This window comes from Candoia aspera, chromosome 7 (genome assembly GCF_035149785.1).
Source record: "Candoia aspera isolate rCanAsp1 chromosome 7, rCanAsp1.hap2, whole genome shotgun sequence".
Taxonomy (NCBI): Eukaryota; Metazoa; Chordata; class Lepidosauria; order Squamata; family Boidae; genus Candoia; species Candoia aspera.
In genome coordinates, this window is record NC_086159.1 from 47,895,291 (window position 1) to 47,916,494 (window position 21,204).

At 35.8% G+C, this 21,204-nt stretch overlaps 1 protein-coding gene across 3 annotated transcripts in view; it reads right to left on the reverse strand.

Annotated features, from left to right (window-relative positions):
* Positions 1 to 324: 324 nt before the first annotated feature.
* The window catches only part of TBK1 (TANK binding kinase 1), a 30,909-nt gene continuing 10,029 nt past the window's right edge, over positions 325 to 21,204 (reverse strand). For all 3 annotated transcript variants that reach the window (XM_063309253.1, XM_063309251.1, XM_063309252.1), the window contains 17 exons: positions 20,968 to 21,149; positions 18,954 to 19,114; positions 16,791 to 16,901; positions 15,064 to 15,243; positions 14,703 to 14,899; positions 12,508 to 12,566; positions 11,678 to 11,769; positions 10,122 to 10,223; positions 8,583 to 8,646; positions 7,524 to 7,645; positions 7,116 to 7,192; positions 6,506 to 6,545; positions 5,067 to 5,172; positions 4,886 to 4,978; positions 4,324 to 4,430; positions 3,733 to 3,804; positions 325 to 1,097 (listed from right to left, as the gene is read on the reverse strand). In XM_063309253.1, the coding sequence (XP_063165323.1) occupies positions 1,046 to 1,097; positions 3,733 to 3,804; positions 4,324 to 4,430; positions 4,886 to 4,978; positions 5,067 to 5,172; positions 6,506 to 6,545; positions 7,116 to 7,192; positions 7,524 to 7,645; positions 8,583 to 8,646; positions 10,122 to 10,223; positions 11,678 to 11,769; positions 12,508 to 12,566; positions 14,703 to 14,899; positions 15,064 to 15,243; positions 16,791 to 16,901; positions 18,954 to 19,114; positions 20,968 to 21,149 (1,817 nt within the window). In that variant the 3' untranslated portion in view covers positions 325 to 1,045. The remainder of the gene's footprint in view (positions 1,098 to 3,732; positions 3,805 to 4,323; positions 4,431 to 4,885; positions 4,979 to 5,066; positions 5,173 to 6,505; positions 6,546 to 7,115; positions 7,193 to 7,523; positions 7,646 to 8,582; positions 8,647 to 10,121; positions 10,224 to 11,677; positions 11,770 to 12,507; positions 12,567 to 14,702; positions 14,900 to 15,063; positions 15,244 to 16,790; positions 16,902 to 18,953; positions 19,115 to 20,967; positions 21,150 to 21,204) is intronic.

A 21,204-nucleotide genomic window follows, 5' to 3' on the forward strand; every position in this document is an offset into this window, starting at 1 on the left:
AACGTTATTGTGGGCTGGGTTCAGACCTAGTCAGAATCAACTCCTACAAGAGCTGATTAAACTCTTGTAGGAGCTGAATCTGTCGTTGATTCTGTAGTTGATTAAACTATAGATTAAACTCCCAGTAGTTCTAGTGGATTAGTTGTAAGCATGGCTAAGCGTGCCATCTGGATTCAACTCTGTATATTGGGCAACTGCATAAACATATTTTTACAAACTTCTGTAACTGTTTTAAGATGGTCAAACATTTTAATATTACTTTAATAAAAAGGAAACAATGTTCTACTATTTTATTAGAATGTGTGAATTACTAAAATCAATACATGCTCTGTACCAAAGTTGTTTATTATGAATTTGCATGGTTTAATGTTAGGGTTAGGTTTTAAAATTATATTTAAAAACACAAACATCTTAACAATGAAGATTAACACGATTCGCTGAATTTGAAACACAGTGTTGTCTTAAAGAAAATAGTTTAAAAAGGTTACAATTTTGTAGTTCACTTGTAATTTAGCAAATGAAGGCTGAATTTAGCTCTAAGGGCCAATTAGGAAAATTATAATTTTAATAAAGTATCAACACAATCAACATTGGCATGATTTAAAAATCCAAAAATATTTCTGTCACTGGTGACAAATATCTATTCCCAATCAAATGGGCAATTCTAGATTATCATTACTGAGATATTCATTATTAAGGTGATTTAAAGGAAACCCACATCACTTTTCAAAGAACAGAATAGTTCAAAAGGCCACAATTTTTCCAGGAATTCTTACAAAAACAAAGCAAGAACTTTTGAAATTATATCAGTGTGCTCACCACAATATGCAGCTATGGACATTTTTACAGGGAAATTCTTGATGTTATGGAAAATGTTAAGACTACTTTAAACATTACCAAAACAGAAAGTCTACATATTTACAGTATATACATATTTACACATTTTTGTTAAATACCGAGGGAAATGCAAATACAGAATATTCTTTTTGCATATAAATGTTCTTGCTGTGCAAAGACAATAAAGCGTATGATGGTAAATATATAGCTACATACAATCTACATTTCGTGGGCCACCATCCATTGTCAAAGCACCAAACCTAAATAAAAAACAGTTCAGTTACTAACAGGTAACACTATGCTAAATATTATAGCATAGCCTAATGTGAATGCAAATAAATAAATAAATAAATAACACCTGCTGGTACCAAATAAGCCTGTAGAGCCTTGTAGGCAATCTAGTGTCTTCCAGGTATTTTGGATTACAATTCTGGTAAGACCTAACGGACACAGCAATGGTTATGGGTAATGGCCGCAGATTACAAGAACTGCAACTTTGGAGAACCTCAGGTTTCCTCTCCTGGGGCTACAAGCCCACTTAATTCAACCCACTGTTTCTTTGCATATCTATTGAGCTACCTGTAGAAGAAAACTACTCCGAATGTCATGCAGAAATACTCCTACTCTGGTCAAACACAACATTCACTCCAGCATGTGGGGAAACTCCAAATTTCTAAGAGTCTTTTCCCACAGGCACTCTCTCCCCAGGTGGTTCTGTATTCCATTCAGATAATTCCCTTGAAATATGACTTCACAGTTCTGTGGATGTATGCTATAGTGTGGTATGGCTAATTACAGACACAGCTAAAGACCACTGCCACCATTGTAGCAGTGTTTTTTTTTCCCCTAGCAAATAATGAAACTAGCTGTGGTTTCTTCGTGTCTTCAAGGATGGTTTTGGGCTATTCATGTCTCGAAGAAAGCCACACTGTGAAATAATCTTACCACAATAAATAATACAGAAAATAGCAGATTAATTCATTAATTAATTGTTAAATCTGTATTTATAAAATTTATAAAAACTGGGTATAAATTGATAAATCAAGCTTTTATAAGGAGATGAGTGAGTTTTCTCTTGGCTTTGAATCTATTTATAATTCTGTCCTTTCAAAGAATTACCATAGTGTAAGAATTACAAGAAAAACTCCATTATTGTGTGATTAAGTTATAAACACAGGACCTGCAGTAATGAAATAATTTTCCTTTATTATTTGCCTTTATAATGCCAAGTGCATGTCTATGTAGAAATCACGTGTTTTGTTTTGCTTTTTATATAAGCTCCACTGAAAGGAACTGAGATGTGCATGAAAGCTTCAAGCTACCTAATTCTGAAATAGTATCAAATTAGCTGATCTGTTTCAGGAATGAACAAATGGACTGGGAACACCAGTTTTGTTTGCTGGAAAACCTAACAATCAAAAGATCTTCATGACTTGCATTTAAAGAATCCACAGAGACCAAATACTGTCATAGTTAGGTATTCACTAGCTGTTACAAAAGCAATCCATCTGCGCCCATTCCTAGACCGAGAGGCTTTGCTCAGTCACTCACACCCTCGTGACCTCCCGTCTGGACTACTGTAATGTGCTCTACATGGGGCTGCCCTTGAAGAGCATTTGGAAGCTTCAACTGGTAAATGGTGTTGGGTACTCGACACATGTAACAGCATTACTACATGAACTGCATTGGTTGCCGGTGTGCTTCTGGGTGCAATTCAAGGTGCTGGTTGTCACCTTTAAAGCCCTTCATGGCTCGGGGCCGGGTTACCTAAGGGACCGCCTTCACTCAGTTGTTTCTCCCCGTCCAATTCTATCTAGTAGGTTGGGTATGCTCTGGGTCCTGTCAACCAGGGAGTGTCGGTTGGCGGGAACTAGAAAGCGTGCATTCTGTTTCATAGAGCTTGCCCTCTGGAAAATCCTCCCTCCAGAAATTAGGATGTCCACGACCCTGTTGGCCTTTCATAAGGCCGTTAAGACCTGGCTTTGTGCCCAGGCCTGGGGCCTTGAGCGTGTGGATGGTCCCGTCTCTTGGCTGTATTAACATCCATGCTGTCATGAGTAATGATGGTGAGCAGGAAGGGGCTCCCATCCAGGGTGGAAAGCGCATGCGTAGTACTGAGGAATTAAGCAGCTATTCAAAGAGACACAGATCAGGCCCGCATTAGCTTTTGGGGTTTATATGTCTGGGTTTTTCCCACGCTTATTCAATTTGTTAGGATTCTGTTTATGTAGCAGTAATAAACACTAGAGAACTACTCCTCGTCTCAGTGTGTGTCTCACTGTTAGGACACATGCACTGTTAGGACACATGCATTGCTCACTTGGCAGCCATGTATATTTATTTCGTATTTATTTTATATTTGAACTGTTTTAATTGTAATTGTTTTAATTGTTTTATAGTTTTATTGTTGTAAGCCGCCCAGAGTCACTCGCTGAGATGGGCGGCTATAGAAATCAAACAAACAAACAAACAAATAAATAAATCTATGCAAACCGTTGAACTTTTTAATCTGAATTTCTAAAAACGTATCTAAAAAACAATACGCTTTCTGAAAAAGAACAAAAGTAAGCCTCTTCCATCATGCAGCTAAATGTATGAGAATCACTACTATATGGTGTTAACACAGGAGTGCAGAAGTAAATTACCTGTCTTTTCCCCCACTGGGATGATTTTTACATGGAAAAGATTCAAATTATCACCCAATAGTTGTAAAAATGCATCTGCAGTACAGGGCTATCATTTGAAATACTGATTCTGCAGAGCAATTTATATACAGATGCAAAAAGTTCAACACATGCACAAGACATTTTCAGAAGCTGTATAATTTGTGGCTTGCTCAATGAAGCCACTTGGTATGCTACATTCTAAATAAAGTGTATTGATATACCCACTGACCTTTCTAAAAGATGATTATTTTCAGCTAATTCTTTAACAACACCCTCCATTTCTTCTTTCAGTTTCTTCATACTATAAATAAACAAATAAACAAATAAATAAATCCATGTTAAAATGATAGAATTCTTTCTGGTATTATTAATTGAACATCGTAATAGAAGTGACTTAGGAAAAGCAGATATGAAAGAAATAAATGCACATGTAGAATGGTGGGGTTGGTTTGGGGTTTTTTTGGAACCATAAACTATGAACCATTATTCAGCTGAATGTTACTATTAAAATGTGGCTATGGGTAGGGCTAGGTGACTATTTAATAATTTTGTTCTCCTGCAAGATGACAGATTTGAACAGGGAGTATATGTGCAATTCTCTGCCAACTGCAGGGGGAAAAAATCCAGATATCTAAAGCAGCCCAACTTCTCTTTCTGCAATGCAAATTAATCTGGTAACTATAATAGGTCACAAATTAAGTTAGTGAACAGACTTTCCTGACATAGAGTATCTGAAATTGGTGAGATCAACCAGTTTAAGTTTTAGCATAATTATGAAGAAAGCATAAAGTTTCCTATTTGCTCAAGTAAAAATTCTTACCCAAGAGTCATTTCCACCAAGGTGTTTGAACTTGGATAAACTGGATTAATTGTATGTTTGATCCCACCGGAAGAAGCAAACATCTTTTGGGGCAAAGTTTCTTGTAACTGCAATGAATGCATCAATCCATGTAAATTACAAAACCAACATATTACGACCATATATTTCCCATAAATAATCACTGGATATAAATTGGTATTCCACCCTGGTGTTATCACTGGATGCTCATTAATTTGATCTGATTATTACTATTTTTTACATACCCCATTAAAACGAGTGATGATCCCAATCACATGTTACAGGGGTCTCCAAGCAAATTGTTCATCCACCAGATTACATTATGGAAATGCAGTGTAGTAATGACTGGGGCAATTTTTCCATATTAAAACACTGCAAATTGTTTCTTTGCTTTAACATTTCTTATAACAAAAGGTGAGTGAAGTTATCAAGGCAGTATTGGAGTCTGTTATGCATACAATAAAAGCTCAAGGTGCAGTGGAAGAGGCATGTGACATACATATCATTGTACTCTCTATTAATATAGAATAATTAAGAACTTCACCTCATTTACATAGTCTTGGTATTTGGACACCTCTTCTTCAATATCAAAACATAGTTTTCTAAGAGCTAGTAATTGTTTCCTTAGAAGGAGCATCTTTCTGGAAAGAAATACAATTTATATAATGCTTCTGTTAATATGTGCTGCTATAATAATGTTAAATGCTACTCAAAAAAGGAGCAACTTGCCTCATCCAATCCTCTGCCTTGTCTAAGAAAGTTTCATATTTGCTGACACATTCTTCCTTGAACAGAGTCATGGCTTTTGAGGCATGCAAAAACAGCTTCTGCCTGTAACACAAAAAAAAATAAGAATCAGAACACTTCAAGGTACTGAATTCTCCCAACTTACTTGGGAGTTTAAAAACCTATAGAACAGGGATGTAGCTAACGTTCAGGAAAAAGGAAACATTTCAACAATAAGCCTTTCGTGTGTGTGTGTGTGTGTAGAGAGCGAGCGCGAGAGAGAGAACACATCGGGGGATGTAGTCAAGTAACATATTTTAGTATCTTGTATATTCTGTTCTTTTCATGATAACTCAACCTTGATGCAAATTATAGTAGTATGCTTTATTTTGAATGGATTCATCGTAATGGGTTGGCTCTAAATTGCTTCTTTACTATGTAACTACTGTACTATGTATAAGGGACGCGGTGGCGCTGCGGGTTAAACCGCTGAGCTGCCGATCGGAAGGTCGGCGGTTCGAAACCGCGCGGCGGGGTGAGCTCCCGTTGCTCGTCCCAGCTCCTGCACACCAAGCAGTTCGAAAACATGCAAATGTGAGTAGATTAATTGGTACCGCTTCGGGGGAAGGTAACGGCGTTCCGTGAGTCATGCCGGCCACATGACCACGGACGGGTCCTTAGGGACAACGCCGGCTCCAAGGCTTAGAAACGGAGATGAGCACCGCCCCCTAGAGTCGGACACGACTGGACTTTACGTCAAGGGAAACCTTTACCTTTTTACTGTACTATGTATACTACTGTAACCTTCAAGATTGATAGATCACGCCCTTCTCAATTATACATAAAGTATAAATAACAAATAAATGAAGAAGGATGTGCATGGTACCTGCCCTAAAATGCAAACAAACAAAAAGCTTTAAAGAACTTTTTAATCCGCTTCCTGTTTGGTTGGATGTTCTAAAATGTTAGGTGCTTATTTTCCAGTTATACAATTCTTAATCCTTTTGTTTAAGTTTATTAACAATTTAGCATTTAATAAATCTTGATGCACATGAGGATTTCTACACCTACAGAGTTGCAGAACAACCAGTTTGTTCTTCAATGTCTGATTTGTATTTTTTGCCATCATTTTTTCTAAAAGTCTGTAATTATGAGTCCTAGATTTGTATAGTACAGAAGACCCATTCCAGTCTCTGCATACATCAACAGACATGCACATTGCTTATATATGTTGTGTATTTTATACAGGTACAGCCTAAAAGACTGTTCAGTAAAGGAATACAGCATATGGAACAGTACACAGAGCAAGCCAAAGCAGCCACCTGCCACCTCATCCCTAGCTTCACAGAACTTACATCCCTCAATTACATTGTTGAAGACAGGAAACAAAGAAAGTACAATACACTGCAAACATAAAATCCTTATAAAATGGACTTACTTGTCAAATTTGTGAATTTGTTCTTCATTATAAGGAAGTCCTAAAGAAGAAACCACTTAAATCAGATTGGGTAGCCAAGTAATCTTTTTCAAGCAATTAAACTCTCCTTACTAATATAGTGATTAAGTGCCAGCAAGTTGGTGTCAACTCTTAGTGATTACCTAGGCAGACTTTTTCCAAGATGATCTGTCCTCAACTTGGACTTTTAGGACTCTCAATGGTGCATTCACTGCTGTTATAATCTAAATCCATCCACTTTGCTGGTGATCGTCCTCTTCTCTTTCCTTCACCCCTTTCCTAGCATTATGGACTCCTCAAGAGACAGGGTCTTCCATAATCTGCCCCAAATATAATAGTTTGAGCCTGCTCATTTATGCTTCAAGTGAGGTCTCTGGATCAATTTGTTCTATGACCATTTGTTTTCCTGACTATCCATGGTATTCTCAATAGCCTTCTTTATTAGAATTGTACTTTTTCTACTTCAATGCTTAAAAAAAACTTTTCTCATTGCTTTTGGAATTTCTGCTCATCAAGTCAACCCAGAGATTTAAGAATGTTTTGTAAATAGCTGAAACTAAACTAAAAACAAAAACTGTTTAAACATACTTACTTCTTTCTGCTTTGTCTTTTTTGAATTGATAATAAATGTCTGTTATGGAACTCAGAAGGACTTGCAGCCTTTCTGGACTAGAAGAAAACAGAACAGCATAAAGATATAAAGATAAATGCTGTTGTGCAGTGCTTCTTATTCAAAGTCAAAGTATGACTTTAAGCTCCTGGGGCATGAATGCAGCACCTGTCTGCAACTTAAACCAAACGTTTATTTTCCCAGAAACATACAGCAGCTGTGGAGAGTAGCTACACAATCCCAGGAAAAGATACAGCTCCTTTAAGAAGCTTCAAACTTGTTTCCTTGTACCTTCCAAAGTACCATTTTGCTTTCTATTTGGAAGTGCTGCTCTGCCAGGGTTTAAAAGCTTAAATAACAGATTAAAAATTCAGTATGAACTCTTCTTACTTTCTATCTTTTGGATGTGTACCATCCTGGTTGGTCCAGCTGTCAGACAGTAAGCCACTAGGAGAAAGTTTGTTTTTGATATCTTGAAGACTGGTCTCTATTGTTCCCTGAGAACTAGAAAGCTACAAAAATACAACAAATTCAACAATATATATATATATATATATATACACATATATATATGTATGTATGTATGTATATATATATATATCAACCAACAAAATATGGTTCTTCTACAACTTAACAAAGAACTATAATTTGCAGCCTGTACACCAAGAAATCCCAGGAACTAGAAAAAACTGAAAATAGGACTACTGCCAGAAGCTAGCCACACAACTCTGTCTTTTAAAAACTAAATAACCTATTTTAGAAGTCAAAATACTTCAAAAATAATTTCACTGGAGAAAAGAATTTCTATGGTATCTAAGAATCTGTGTCTACTATGTGTTAATTGTAAATATTTATATCTGGTTAATTTTCCTGCATTGCTACTATATTTTTAGTGTTATACATTTTGTTTGTAGGGCAATCTGTATGTGCTTTGGGAGTCAATATAGATGTTATAAGTATGCAATAAATTATAAGCATAAAAAAAAGGAGCTGTAAAAATTGTAATTTCAAAAAGTGATATGACTTAAGGAGTCATAAATTAAACCATGCTATAATACTTGCAATACTAGATTACACTAACTGAATGATATTAGATAATAGTAATAGATTCTGTAGATTTAGAGATAATGAAAATTCATATGACATCAAGAGCTGTTTCACATTTTTTAATTTTCTCTATATGTGAACATCTATGCAAGGTATGCATAGATATCCACATATATGGATATTTTCCACGTATTCCTTATATTAAAATTAGACATTTGAAATTTGCATAAGAGCAATAAATAATACATTATTATTGCTATCCCCAAGAAAAATACAAATGTCTGTAAACAGTTTTAATAAACTGATTAAATAGTCAAAAACATTTCCTTTGCAAGTAAATTTCAATACACCTGAAATGTGGAACACTACTGAGTGCTACAATATTGTAATATTAAGTTTTACCAGTAACAGTTTTGAGTGTATGTCTGAAATTTCATCCACTTCTGATGGTGCCAGACTTTGATATCTGTTCACAGAAAGAGAAGACAAACACAAAATGAATGACCAATGGTTTATAATTTTATTATAATCATTTTTTTAAAAAATGTAACATTCTTGAATAACATTATTCTGGATCCAACTGGAAACTTACTTTTAAGTACAAGACATATATGTACTTGCTAGTATTATTTAAAAAGTCTTTCTCTACTGATATGTGGCTCTAATTAGGTAATTAAAAAATCTGTGGATAAATTCCAGTAGACATAAACAGCAGAACACTGGTTCAACTTTTTATGCTAGCAGATTAATCATTGTGTGACTGAAATAATATCTGCCACGTGATCTATTCTGCTCTTCTCTGCTCAGGTTTCCCTGGTTTACAAAGCTTCCAAAACATAAACAAGTATGAGATAAATGGCTGGATTCCATGTGATGATCATGTTACAAGAATGTTGTTTAGCTTCAAAGCTTTTCCTTAAATTATGTGAGCAGTCAATCTTGTTTCTTCCAAATACTCTGATTTCAATCTGAATAACTATGACCAGGGTTTGTAGTATGAAACAATTATGTAAACATGGCTGTAACAAAAGTAAAACAAAACAAAATAAAATAATCTATTGTGTCAAAATGCAACTCAAAATAATTGTTTCAATGAACTAGGTTACATTAGAAATCAGATCAAAACAGATTTACCACAAAGAACACCATAGTAATTGCATAAACACCATGCATTATGACCCACTGCAGATACACATATGCATGAACAAACATTGGGGAGATGGGCTGGAGGTTCACATGTATGCTCATAGATCCTCCTTGCTTAAAATTATTTGTGGACAAACACTCCATGGGGCTTCTTTTAGCCTAGACCTTTACTAGGACATCATGGTATGTTGCTAACAACAACAATAGTCATCATCCAGAGAAGGGCAACAAGGAAGAACTAGAAACTCTCTCAACAAGGATGAACTAGAAACTCTCTCAAGTTCCTTGAGAGACTGAAGGAGCTGCCCATATTTAACTTGAGAAGACCAAAAAGGATATGATAGCATTCTTTAAATACCTAAATGGATGTCACACAGAAGGTCAAGATCCGTTCTCTATCATACCAGAGTGTAAGACAAGGAATAATGGAATTAAATTACAGGAATGCAGAATCTAACTGAACATTCAGAAAAAAAGTCTCAATGATTTAATAGTGGGATAGCAATCTGACAGTGGATCCAATTATCCAGAGAGATGGCAGGCTTTCCATTAGATGTGTTTGCTTTTGAGCTGAGGCTGGACTAACATCTTTTGAGAATGATTTATTTTGGATTCTTGAATTGAACCAAGAGCTGGATGGCCTCCATGGAGCATTCCAGCCATACAATTCTGGGATACTACATTCATAATCAATTAGCTTCTACTGCATTTGTGTGGTTAAGAGTAGCACTCCAGTTTTTTTGCCTGGAAAAGTAGATGACCGCAGTGTAGATAATTTATTCTAAAAATACTCACATTTTCATAGCTTTCTCTGTATTTCTGTTACAGAATTCCAGCTTGATAACAACCTCTATCTTTTTGTGAAATGTTTCATTGTAATCGTCTTTGATGATTTCACTGGAAAACATAGCAATTGAAACAAGACACATAGAGATGAAAACATCATGCAAGTTTTTCTTGGTCTTGTAGAAAAATTAAAATGCTTATCATCAGTCCCCAGAGGAGGAAGAGACACTGCAATATAGTACTATAACAAAAAACAGTTCTTATTTTAAAATGGCAGTTCAACCCATTATATTCTTCATTATATTCAGTCTCTGGTGTTCAAATACAACAATGTACATGGCTTATACAGAAAGAACATTCGTTCAGCTTTTTCAGTCCCCAAAAAATAGAAATGTGAAAAGATATTTATTTTTGACTTGCCTAATTTCAATTCACTTTTAGTACAAATTGGGGGTGAGGAGTCTTTTTTAATTTTGAAGGCTACCTCGGTTATGGAGAAGGATGTTCAAGACTGCATATCCACAGTGGATGGAGCCAAAATCCAAAATCTCTTCCTTTATGCACCCACCCAGAAGTTATCAAAGAAGCCCCTTCTTCAATGCTGCATCAACCTAAAGAGGAAGCTGTTTCTTGGGGAACCATCACTTAAAATTCCTTTAGACACCTTGAATGAGGCCTCCTGACTGAACAATTTTACTTGCCCTTCATCTTTCTCATCGATAATAGAAAAAAGAATTCATGTTGCTTTGAACCTATGACTTACAGCAGGTTGAGAGAAACATGCTAAGTCTTAAATGTTTCACCTATATGCTTTATAAACATACGAAATTTGGTATCATTTTTAGCAGGCACTTGATTCATTTGTTTCCTTTGATGAACAGGAAAACTTAACTCATATAAATACCATCTACTTCGCATGAAGTAGTATCATCCAATTATTGTACATGTTTGCTTACAACTGGATGAATAGTGCACATATTTCTTTATTACAATATTTCTATATCTCCCTAAATGGTCATGACTCAGCTGATTATATAATCATGAAATATAATCAAATACAATAACACTTAGAAACTTAGAAGCAACTCAGAACCACTGTCAAACCCCAAAGAATATCAGAATAGAGTTTTCACAGCTTTGCAAAATTTATGCAAGGTGAGGGCTCCCTTTATCTAAGAGAGTAACGTGGGTCCCCATTCCCTTAAACTCTGGTTGGGTAGGGATCCGAAACATCCACTTTTGGGATGAATAAATGCACAGAGCAGGCTAATTCTGGGTCAGAAAAGACCATCTTGCAGGTATATGGGCACCACAGCATATAGGCTTTAACAGTTAAAATGAGCATTTTGAACTGGGCCTACTGACTTCACCCAGCGGTTCCAGGTAGACATTAAAAAGCACATACTGAATATTTATCTATTCATTTATTTTATTTATTTGAATTTATTAACTGCCCAACTCCAATGGAGTTTTCCCATACCTCCAACTCTTACTTATTATCCAGGGTCAGAACTGTTATCTGTGGGAATGACAATGAGCAAAGTTTGATCAACAGCATCACTTACATTAGCCATCTGATTCCTTTTCGCATGAGTTCTTGATAAAGCAGTAAAGCTCTGGCAACTCTGCAGGCATAACATACAACCCCTGTCACTGCCTATAAGAAAAATAAAATAAAATGCATCAGTGCATAAATTGCTACAGTAATTTTATTTAATGTTTAGATGAAAACAGATCACAAGGTGGATGGAAATACAATCCAATAAACCTAACATCAAGCATAAATATAGATCAGTTAAGTTTCTGTAGCATTAGGTTAGAATGTTATAATACAAGCTCTTAATAAAGTAAGAAGCAGACACAACTTGAAGACTGTGCATTATGTTACTGGGACAAAGAGTGGCAATAGAGGTTACCAAAGAACCCCAGTTTAAGATATAAGGTAAGTAAGTTCTTATTTATATCTTCATTAAAGTTTTCTGAAGAGACACTATCAAAATGACTACTTATATCATTCTGCCCTATATTATCTGCATTTAATGCCATTAATTTATTTCGCTCCTAAGCATGCTGTTGCTGTTCTTAATGTTTGTCCCACTTAGTTGCAGGATTGCTTATTTTGCACTGCACTCCCCTAGTTCTTACAGGGAAGCTTTTTGAAAGCAAGATTCAGCAGGAGCTTTTGTTGTCAGCCAGTTTGCTACAGAGCCTGACACTGATTATGGCAGAAAGGGAGTGCCTGGCCCACAGTGACCCAGCTAGGCTTCATGCCTAAGCGAGGGCTAGAACCTAGGACTCCCCAATCCTACCTGTCCCTACAACCTTAACCACAACATCACACTGACTCTGAAGCATTCATTCTTATAGAGGCAATTATAATTAATGAGATACTCACTTTTGCCATACTTGCATCACTGTCCAAGTCATAACGTTGATGAACCTTAGGAAGTAAAACTGGAATAGAGCAGAAGGTTAAAAAAGAAAATTAAAAGCAACACAAAGTCAGAATTTAAAAAAACCAAAAAAAAAAACCTGAACACATCCTTGATATAATCTGAGAAAATGGAAACAGAGGAACTATTATAAGCATCATCACAGAATGGTTTTGGGAAAAAATGAATTCATTGTAAATAGAATTTATTTTTCCAACTAATCTCTTAACTATTCCATTTTTTAAAATAAAATCATATAATGGTGAACAGCCTTTTCTACTAGCGTCCATTTGTTTGCCAGAATATTTTTAGCTGCTCCTAACAAAGGAAAAATTAATTCTTACACTCAACTTGGAATAGAAGAATTTTTGGACTTTCATAATATGGAATAGAAATTACTGACTCTATCTGTAAAACTAAACTCTTTCAGAAACACTCAGACACAAAAATGATTCAAAATGTATGAAACGTGTGCTAGAACCTGTTGAACATTATTTAGAAGTAATAGATGGACATAATAGATTTAAGGTTCCATAGGACTGGAAGCTATGAATAAAATTCTATGTATTTTCAAACTAAGCTTGTTGGTCTGGCACTTATGCATTCCGAGTATTTGTGTTTATCAGATTTGCATCTTGCCTTTTTGTTCATGCAACATGTAAGGTGATTTACTGCACTTAAAAATACAAATAATATTTTTATAAATTTAAAAATAACATTTAACGCTAACCAACATCATCATCATCATCATCATCATCATCATCATCATCATTATAACATGGTATTTTGCATGGATCAGCTTACTACAACTAGTTCAACAAATAAATCTTGGTGAAAAAAAAATCTAGGTTTATTGTTATATGTGAAACAGGCCTTAGGGGCTATGTCCATGTAACTAGATATTGGAATGCATGGTAAATTAAACTATTCTTCTTAAGTTCTACCTTATTTGTAAAAGTTCATTTACATTCTATTAAGTGGTATTGTTACATTTCAAATTGACTGTTATTGGCCAGGGGTTGCCACAGGGTATTGCATCTGTCAAAATTTGCAAGATGGCGGGTACAGTGTCACAATCCAAGTCCCACTCCTTTTGTATGTGTGTTCAATGAATGATGGAGATAGTAGAGGAATGGGCCTGGATCACAAGATAGCATTCATCATCTTGCGGATTTTGACCACAGGTGATGCCCCTGCTGCTTATTTTATGTAATTTCTGCTTTCTTATTATAGTATTTTGCTGTGTTTTCAGAACTGCTTATTTTTTTATTTTGAAAATTCGCTGTTATGGTAACTTGAATGATAGTAAAAAGTAAGATAAATAAGTAATAATCCTTTTTGAAATGCATGAAGATGGAATGTTGTATCAACTCAAGACTAAGACATTTCTCAAACAGAAATAAAAGCTAATTAATTATTTTAGAAATTAATTTCCAATGAAAAATCCCCCATTTAATTTTTAATTACACATATAATCCTATAAGTGAAATAGAATTTTGAGTCAGGATACATTCCAAATAAAAATTGAATTAATTCAAAATTTGCCCACATCAGATGGAAGTGCTTAGTGGGCCTTGGCCTATCTCAGTAGAAGCTAGATAGGATTGGACCTGGCTATTACTTGGATGGGAAACACAAGCAAATCTCAAAGCTGAAATTGAAAAAAAAAATCCTGGAAGAAGACAATGGCAAATCACTTCCTGCCAAGAAATCTACATGGGCATGCCCACATAGTCACCAGACTTAAGTCTGACATAGGATTCTTTACTTTTCATTCAAAACTTAAACAAACACATATGACTATGATCCTACAATTATATTTATTTAAAGCTATACTTGTTTCAATAATACCTTGTAGATCATATTTGCACCTTCAGTTATACTAAATTATTAGCTGTTCACAGCCAAGGAAAAATTAATTGATGTGGCCTGATGAACAGTAATAACTACTTAAGAAATATAAAGGCATTACTACTTAAGAAAACATCAGGGCAATGCTTTTGAGGGATACAACAGTAAAAAAATAATCATATTATTATTTAAAAATAATAATTGCTAAAGACATATGAAAAAATATTTTAGTGTAGCTTTAAAAAGTTACAAATTAAATACAATTAAAAATATTTTTAATACTTAAAAAAAAAAGACTCCATCATACTTTCTTCATAGAGTAATCCTATGATGTTTACAGCTTCTCTGCTTACTACAATGATAGGATTTTCCTCTGTGGTTTTAGGGAAAACTTGTGCCAATCTGCTGGGCTCTAATACTAAACGCCGGCCTTCATATATCAATTCTTGATTGTGTGAAGGTATTTTTGTCTGTTTGTAGACAAGTTCATTAAATATGGCAGCACTGTTAAAATGGAAAAAAAAACGTATTTAAGAAAGAGCTCCTAATGCATTAAAATATCCAGAGGGGCAGGGGAGAAAAGAAAAATACATTCTGTTTAAAGGCAAACAGAGACCATAGACCTAGTGGTTGATTTATGAAGAAAATAAAACTACAGAAATACTTACTTATTATGATTGTGAATATAAATTTTGTGTGCGGTCATTTGTTGAAGAGAGAAGACATGAATAATTATCCGATGAAGTATGTCACTTGTCTCTGCAAAAAACTGATCAAATCCCCAACATTTCTCTTGATCCGCTTCAAGGATATTTGCAAGGACAGGTGTGAGTAGTACCTGCAACCCCCTATAAAGTTACACAGAAAACAAATATTACATTGGATAAAGTATGAGGGTATTCTTTCTCCTTCAGCCAAACTTAAATATTCTAATTTTTAATATATACAAACATGCTGGAGAATATCTATCTATGTGACTGCTAAGAATCAAAACTAACTTGTTGGCAGTCAATCAATCCCCTCGCCATTACCAGACAACCTTTAGTTTCAATACAGTTCCAAAGTTCTTTATCCAGTCCATTGAGCTTACTGAAATTGTGCTACTGAGATACAATGGCAAACCATTTGAAAAGCTGATATTCAGTGATAAATCACAGATATGAAATTACATGCCAATTTTCAAATGCATGTCTTATAGAAACAACACATAATAGGCATCTAAATGATATGGAAAGCACAACAAAGCTAAAAAAAAGACAAACCCCTTACAGAGCATAGCTAGCATAGAAATCCTAGCCTTGCCCCCTCTAAGACATCATTACCTCTATCCTCTGTAGTCCTCAATCATGTCAAAAAATGAAAAAAGATCATGGCCCCAACCATCAAAATGTTTTTTGTCCCTCTTCTAATGGCAAGACAGATAGTGACCTTTGATTGGAATGGTAAACTTAAGTTCACATCCAGCACAATATGATGCAGGCTTACTATAAGACATGCATTTGCTTTGTAATTGCAATACAAGCCTTCTTTCTAGACCATTGTTGAGGCTACTTGGACTTGTTTAAGAGTTCCTGGAGAATTCAATAATACATAATTTATTCTGATAGCCCAACAAAAGAAAAAGGGAAGGAGCATTATAATTCTAATGGCACTTACTTTAAAGGAAATTAAAATTATGGAATTTTAGTAAAATTTACTAAATTAGTAATATTTAGTAAATCAGTAATATTGTGCCAATTTCATAGTGTATTTTACTAATTAAGTGCTGCCTTGGTTATTGAGTTACCAAATTAGGATGTGGCTTGCATACCATAATTTATATATTTGCTTCATTCATTAACAGGTAGTTTCCCTAGTTTGACTGTTGTCAAGAAAAATAAAAATGTCCTTCAAGAATAGAGTAAAGCATTACAAGCTAGATAAACTTGGGATTTTAATTAGGATCATGGTTTATCTACTTTCAGGTAGAAGTAACCTACACCTGAGTATATTTATATTCATAAAATAATAAAGGAAGGATAAAAATAAATAAATAAATAAATAAATACTACTTGAAAAGTTTAAGTCTTTCTGGGATTGTGTGGCATATAAATTGCAATAATAAGTAAATAATGAATAAAATAGTATAGTCATGCAAAAACTCTTTATGTTCAAGCAATACTACTGAAGAAAGATTAAATCTTACTGCAACCCAAATTCTCCTCTTTTCCACCCATAATCCAGCAATGCAGATTAGTCTAAGAAAGAATTCTCAATCATTTCAAGCCCTGTGCATCACCTCTTCCCCAAATTGCTAAAATCACACAAGAATTTTTTTATACTCAAATGAGATCTTATGAGACGTGGGAATCAGTATTAGATTATTTAAGCAAATCAATGGTTTGACAAAACTTACTTAGAAAGACTACAGGAAACAGGCATATCACGACTCCATTCAATGGGACCATTTTCTGCTTTCTGTACTCCAGATATTGCACCAGAAGGCTTTCCAGTTATAATTTTATACCTTTGAAATATAAGAGATACCATCATCAGCAAACACGTTCTATAATAAAACAATGTAATAGTAATGTGAATTCCAAACAAAGGCAGCTTTCCAGTACACCAGTGAAATATAGAACAACTAATTACACTTCCAAAGATGTGACATGTTAACTGTTGTTGAACCATTTACCAACTATAACAGGGAAGAATACATTTTTTATCACCTGTATAAACAGAGAAAGTTTGGGACCATTACAAATTTTGAACAAAGTATTTAAAAAAAATGTTCAGTTGATTTATACATACAGATATTAAAACTAGTATCTATGAGACAATACATGGGCAATATTTATTAAATTTATTAAATATTAAATCCAATATATATTTCTATATTGGATTATTGCTGGTAATGATAGAGATCTTTCTATTTACAGGTAGTCCTCAACTTACAATTGGGAGCAGAACGTCTGTCACTAAACAGTGCTGTCGTTAAGTGAGTTGCGCACAATTGTACGATCTTTTTTGCCACGGTTGTTAAGTGAATCATGCGGTCCCCTACCGATTTAGCTTGTCAGGAACCAGCTGGGAAGGTCACAAATAGCAATCATGTGACCCTGGGATGCTGCAACCGTCATAAATACACGTCAGTTGCCAAGCACACGAATTTTGATTATGTGACCGTGAGGATGCTGCAACAGTTGTAAGTGCAAGAAATGGTTGTAACTTTTTCAGTGCTGTCGCAACTTCGAACAGTTGTTAAACGAATGATGTTAAGTTGAGGATTACTTGTATAGTGTGGGCAGAAATCCATTAAAAGGAAGGAGAGAAGCAATCTCCACTATCTCTTTTTCATCTGCAGTCCCCACATTTCCTATACCACTCCAGGTGTCCCACCAATCTTCCAGAGCTTCTTTTCAAGAGGAACATGGGACAAAAGAACTGGTGAAAATCAGATCTACTTCTCATTCTTGCAGTGGAAGCATTTCGTAAATAGAATTTCATTTGCAAAAAGTGAAGATCCAAAAGAGGATCATTTGTTTGCCTCAATCATCTGTAGTTACTGAAGTATCATACTCTACCTCAAACTGAAGAAAGCAAATAATATGTACATAATTCAATGGCCTGGTTGTTTCTCAAAAGTAATTTTGTCCAGACAGACAACTTTGGCTGAGGTGAAAATACTGTATATTAAAGCTTTAAGGGTATTTCTCAACCTTAGCAACTTTAAGATATGCTGGCTGAGGAATTTTGGAAGGTGAAGTCCACATATCTTAAAGTTGCTAAGGTTGAGAAACATTGTAATAGACTCATATTAAATGCAGCAAAACTTTCTTGGCAATTCCCATAACAAAACAGTAATTTATGAGTTGGGTTTTAAAATTATAATAAAACAACAGCTATTAGGTGTCTCTCATTTTATATATCACCTCCATCATTAGAAAGTGAAGATGAGTGGGAATCTATTATTCTACTCATATTTATTCCATAGGCATTTGGTTAGCTACTGCAGAAACATGATCACAGGCTTTTAATTTAGAGCAGAGCTCTTTTATGTTAACTTTCTTCTGCAAACGAATATCTCTTCCTAGGCCAACAAATATGGAGAGCATTGCCATAAACAAAATGTCTTTCAGTTGCATATTTCTGGAACTGATACATTAAATCTATCCCAAATTGCCTACTTAGGCCAGCCAACAATATTTTAATAATATTGTCTTTGGAAGCCAGGTATGTCCTACATGCTCTCAACATTCTAATATTCAGACATAAACAGAAGCATTGTGCTTTGTAAATATGCCAAATGAAATCTGCCTTCAACACAACTAGAAAACATCAGTTCTACATATCTAAAGGCAGTACTTTCTGGGTTTAGCAATGTTACAAATTATATTTGTTACATCATATCAAAAAGAAGTAAAATAAATTGCAAAGCAAATAACATAGTAAGAATACAAAAGTGTAGCAGAATCCCCAAAGAAAACCTTTCTAGATATTGTCTGTATTTTCTCAAATTTTATGTGGATAATTTGGTTGATAGAACAATTTGTAGACAGATTTCTTCTAAATTACCTACATCACTTCCTTATTTCTACGTGGCCCTTCAAAAGGTCGAAATGGTAGACTTCCAGTTGCAGCATGATAAAAGGTCACTCCAATGCTCCACAAATCAACTGTTGCCCCATACTTCTTTTGGTGCTCTTTCCGCAATACTGCTCGCTCGTACATGTCAGGATGCTAGGGTGCAAAAAGGGAAAGCAATGCAAGATATAAAAGACCAGTTGCCCAGTGCCGCACAATCATACGATTGCCATTTGCAACCTTCCATGCTGGCTTTCCCAGAAAGTCAAAGGGAAAGCCAGCAGGAAAACTAGCAAGTGGCAGGAGTAAGTGTCCCTCACCTAGGTAGTCCTTGACTTACAGCCATTCATTCAGTGACTGGATGTAATGGTATGTGGGAGTGACCTTGGGAGACAGGAGGAAGAGATTCTGCCTAGGGAATGATCAGATAAGAGGGGGCATAGCCCACAGCTGCATAATAGGCAAAGGAAGAAACTCAGAAAGGAACCTCCCTAATGTATCAGGCTGTAAAAGAGATGACAGGAGATTTGTACTTTCAGACTTGGAAGATTCTGTTAACGTAGCCTTACAATAAAGTAGAATTAGCTCATCTGATCATGTTTCCTGTCTGGTCTGCCTGAGAAGGCTGACACCGCTTGAAGTTACGACGGCACTGAATAAATGGTGGTTATGACCGGTCCTTGGAGTTCCGGCTGTCCCAGCACCCCCAGGGTCACGAGATTGCGATCTGTGTGCTCGGCAACCCATTCACACTTACGACTGGTTGCCAAGCACCCCACAATCACAGGATTGCCATTTGCAACCTTCTGTGCTGGCTTCCCCAGAAAGGGAAACCAGCAGGAAAGATCGCAAGTCGCTGGGGTAAGTCTTCCCCACATGCGCACCTTCCCCCAGCCCCTCTGCGCTTGCACTGTGCCAGCTACTCACATCCCCCACACACCCTCCCCAACCTGTGCAATACTTCTCATACACCCTCTGAACCCTTGCCACTCTCCCCACACCATGTGCTCGCGCTGTGCAGGCTACTCGCACACCCACTCATACACTCCCTAACCTGCACAGCACCTCTTATGCACCCCTTGCACCCTCTCCCCAAACCACATGCGCACCCTCCCTGACCTTCCCCTACACCCCTGCCCAGCCCCACACTCCCTCCCCCACCCAGCAGCAACTACTTACCTACTTGCAGGCCTGGGACTTGCAACTTCCTGCTGGCTTCCCCATTGACTTTGATTGGGAGAAGCCGGCAAGAAGCTACCTCACCTAACGACCATGGGATTCAGTTAGTAACAGCAACCGGGACTGCAGGGATTGCCGTCCCTAAGTGATGTGGTTGCACTTTATGACCTCATCACTTAGCAACGGAGCACCAGAGGTCATAACTTGCTATATGTTATCTTCATAAAATAGAATATAACACTTTTTTTACAATATAAGGGTGAAATTCTACAGGCTTGAGTATTTTATTTCACAAAAATGCCATAGTGGCAGAATACAAATTAAATGAGGCAAACAAGACTTGCCATAAACAGAAGCTACTGGCTTTTATATACTACCACCAACCCTGACAGTAGCTTTCTGTATCAAAACAAACTCTAACATGAACAAGGCTCACAGTCTATTATCTTGTCAAAAGAAAGAATAATTAAAACAAATTTGGTCACATTCATTTGAGATTTTCTTCTCTACACAAGTGAAATTAGGGAGATTTTTTTAATGGAATATTTTTTTATATAGAATGCTTGGCAGACTTGCCTTGAGCTTCTATTGTGATAATTTTGGCACAAAACCACCTTTTGATTCACCTGTGCCTTCTAAAATATGATCCTCTTGTGAATTTCGATCCTGGACTTTTAAAAACTGATATGTAATTTGGTTTGCTTGTTGTTTGTGAACCAGCCATTATAGTTCAGTATTATTTCAAACCGATCATTATAGTTCGTTTAATAAACCATGAATAAAAATTCTACCTAGCAGTCATTACAGAAAAGAAAAAATATTGGGCTTACCAAATATTCTTCTGTTCCATAGAGGGAGACAAACTGTTCATCATCATCCAACTCCCTAGCAGCCCCAAAATCTGTCAGTTTGTAAACTGATTGACCATCTTCACCTATAACACGCATTATATTGCCTGGTTTGATGTCACGATGCACTATTCCATTTTCTCGAAGATGATTCATACCAGCCACTTAAACAATAAATTAAAAATAAATATATGTAGATTGCAAAATCATGTAGGTTTG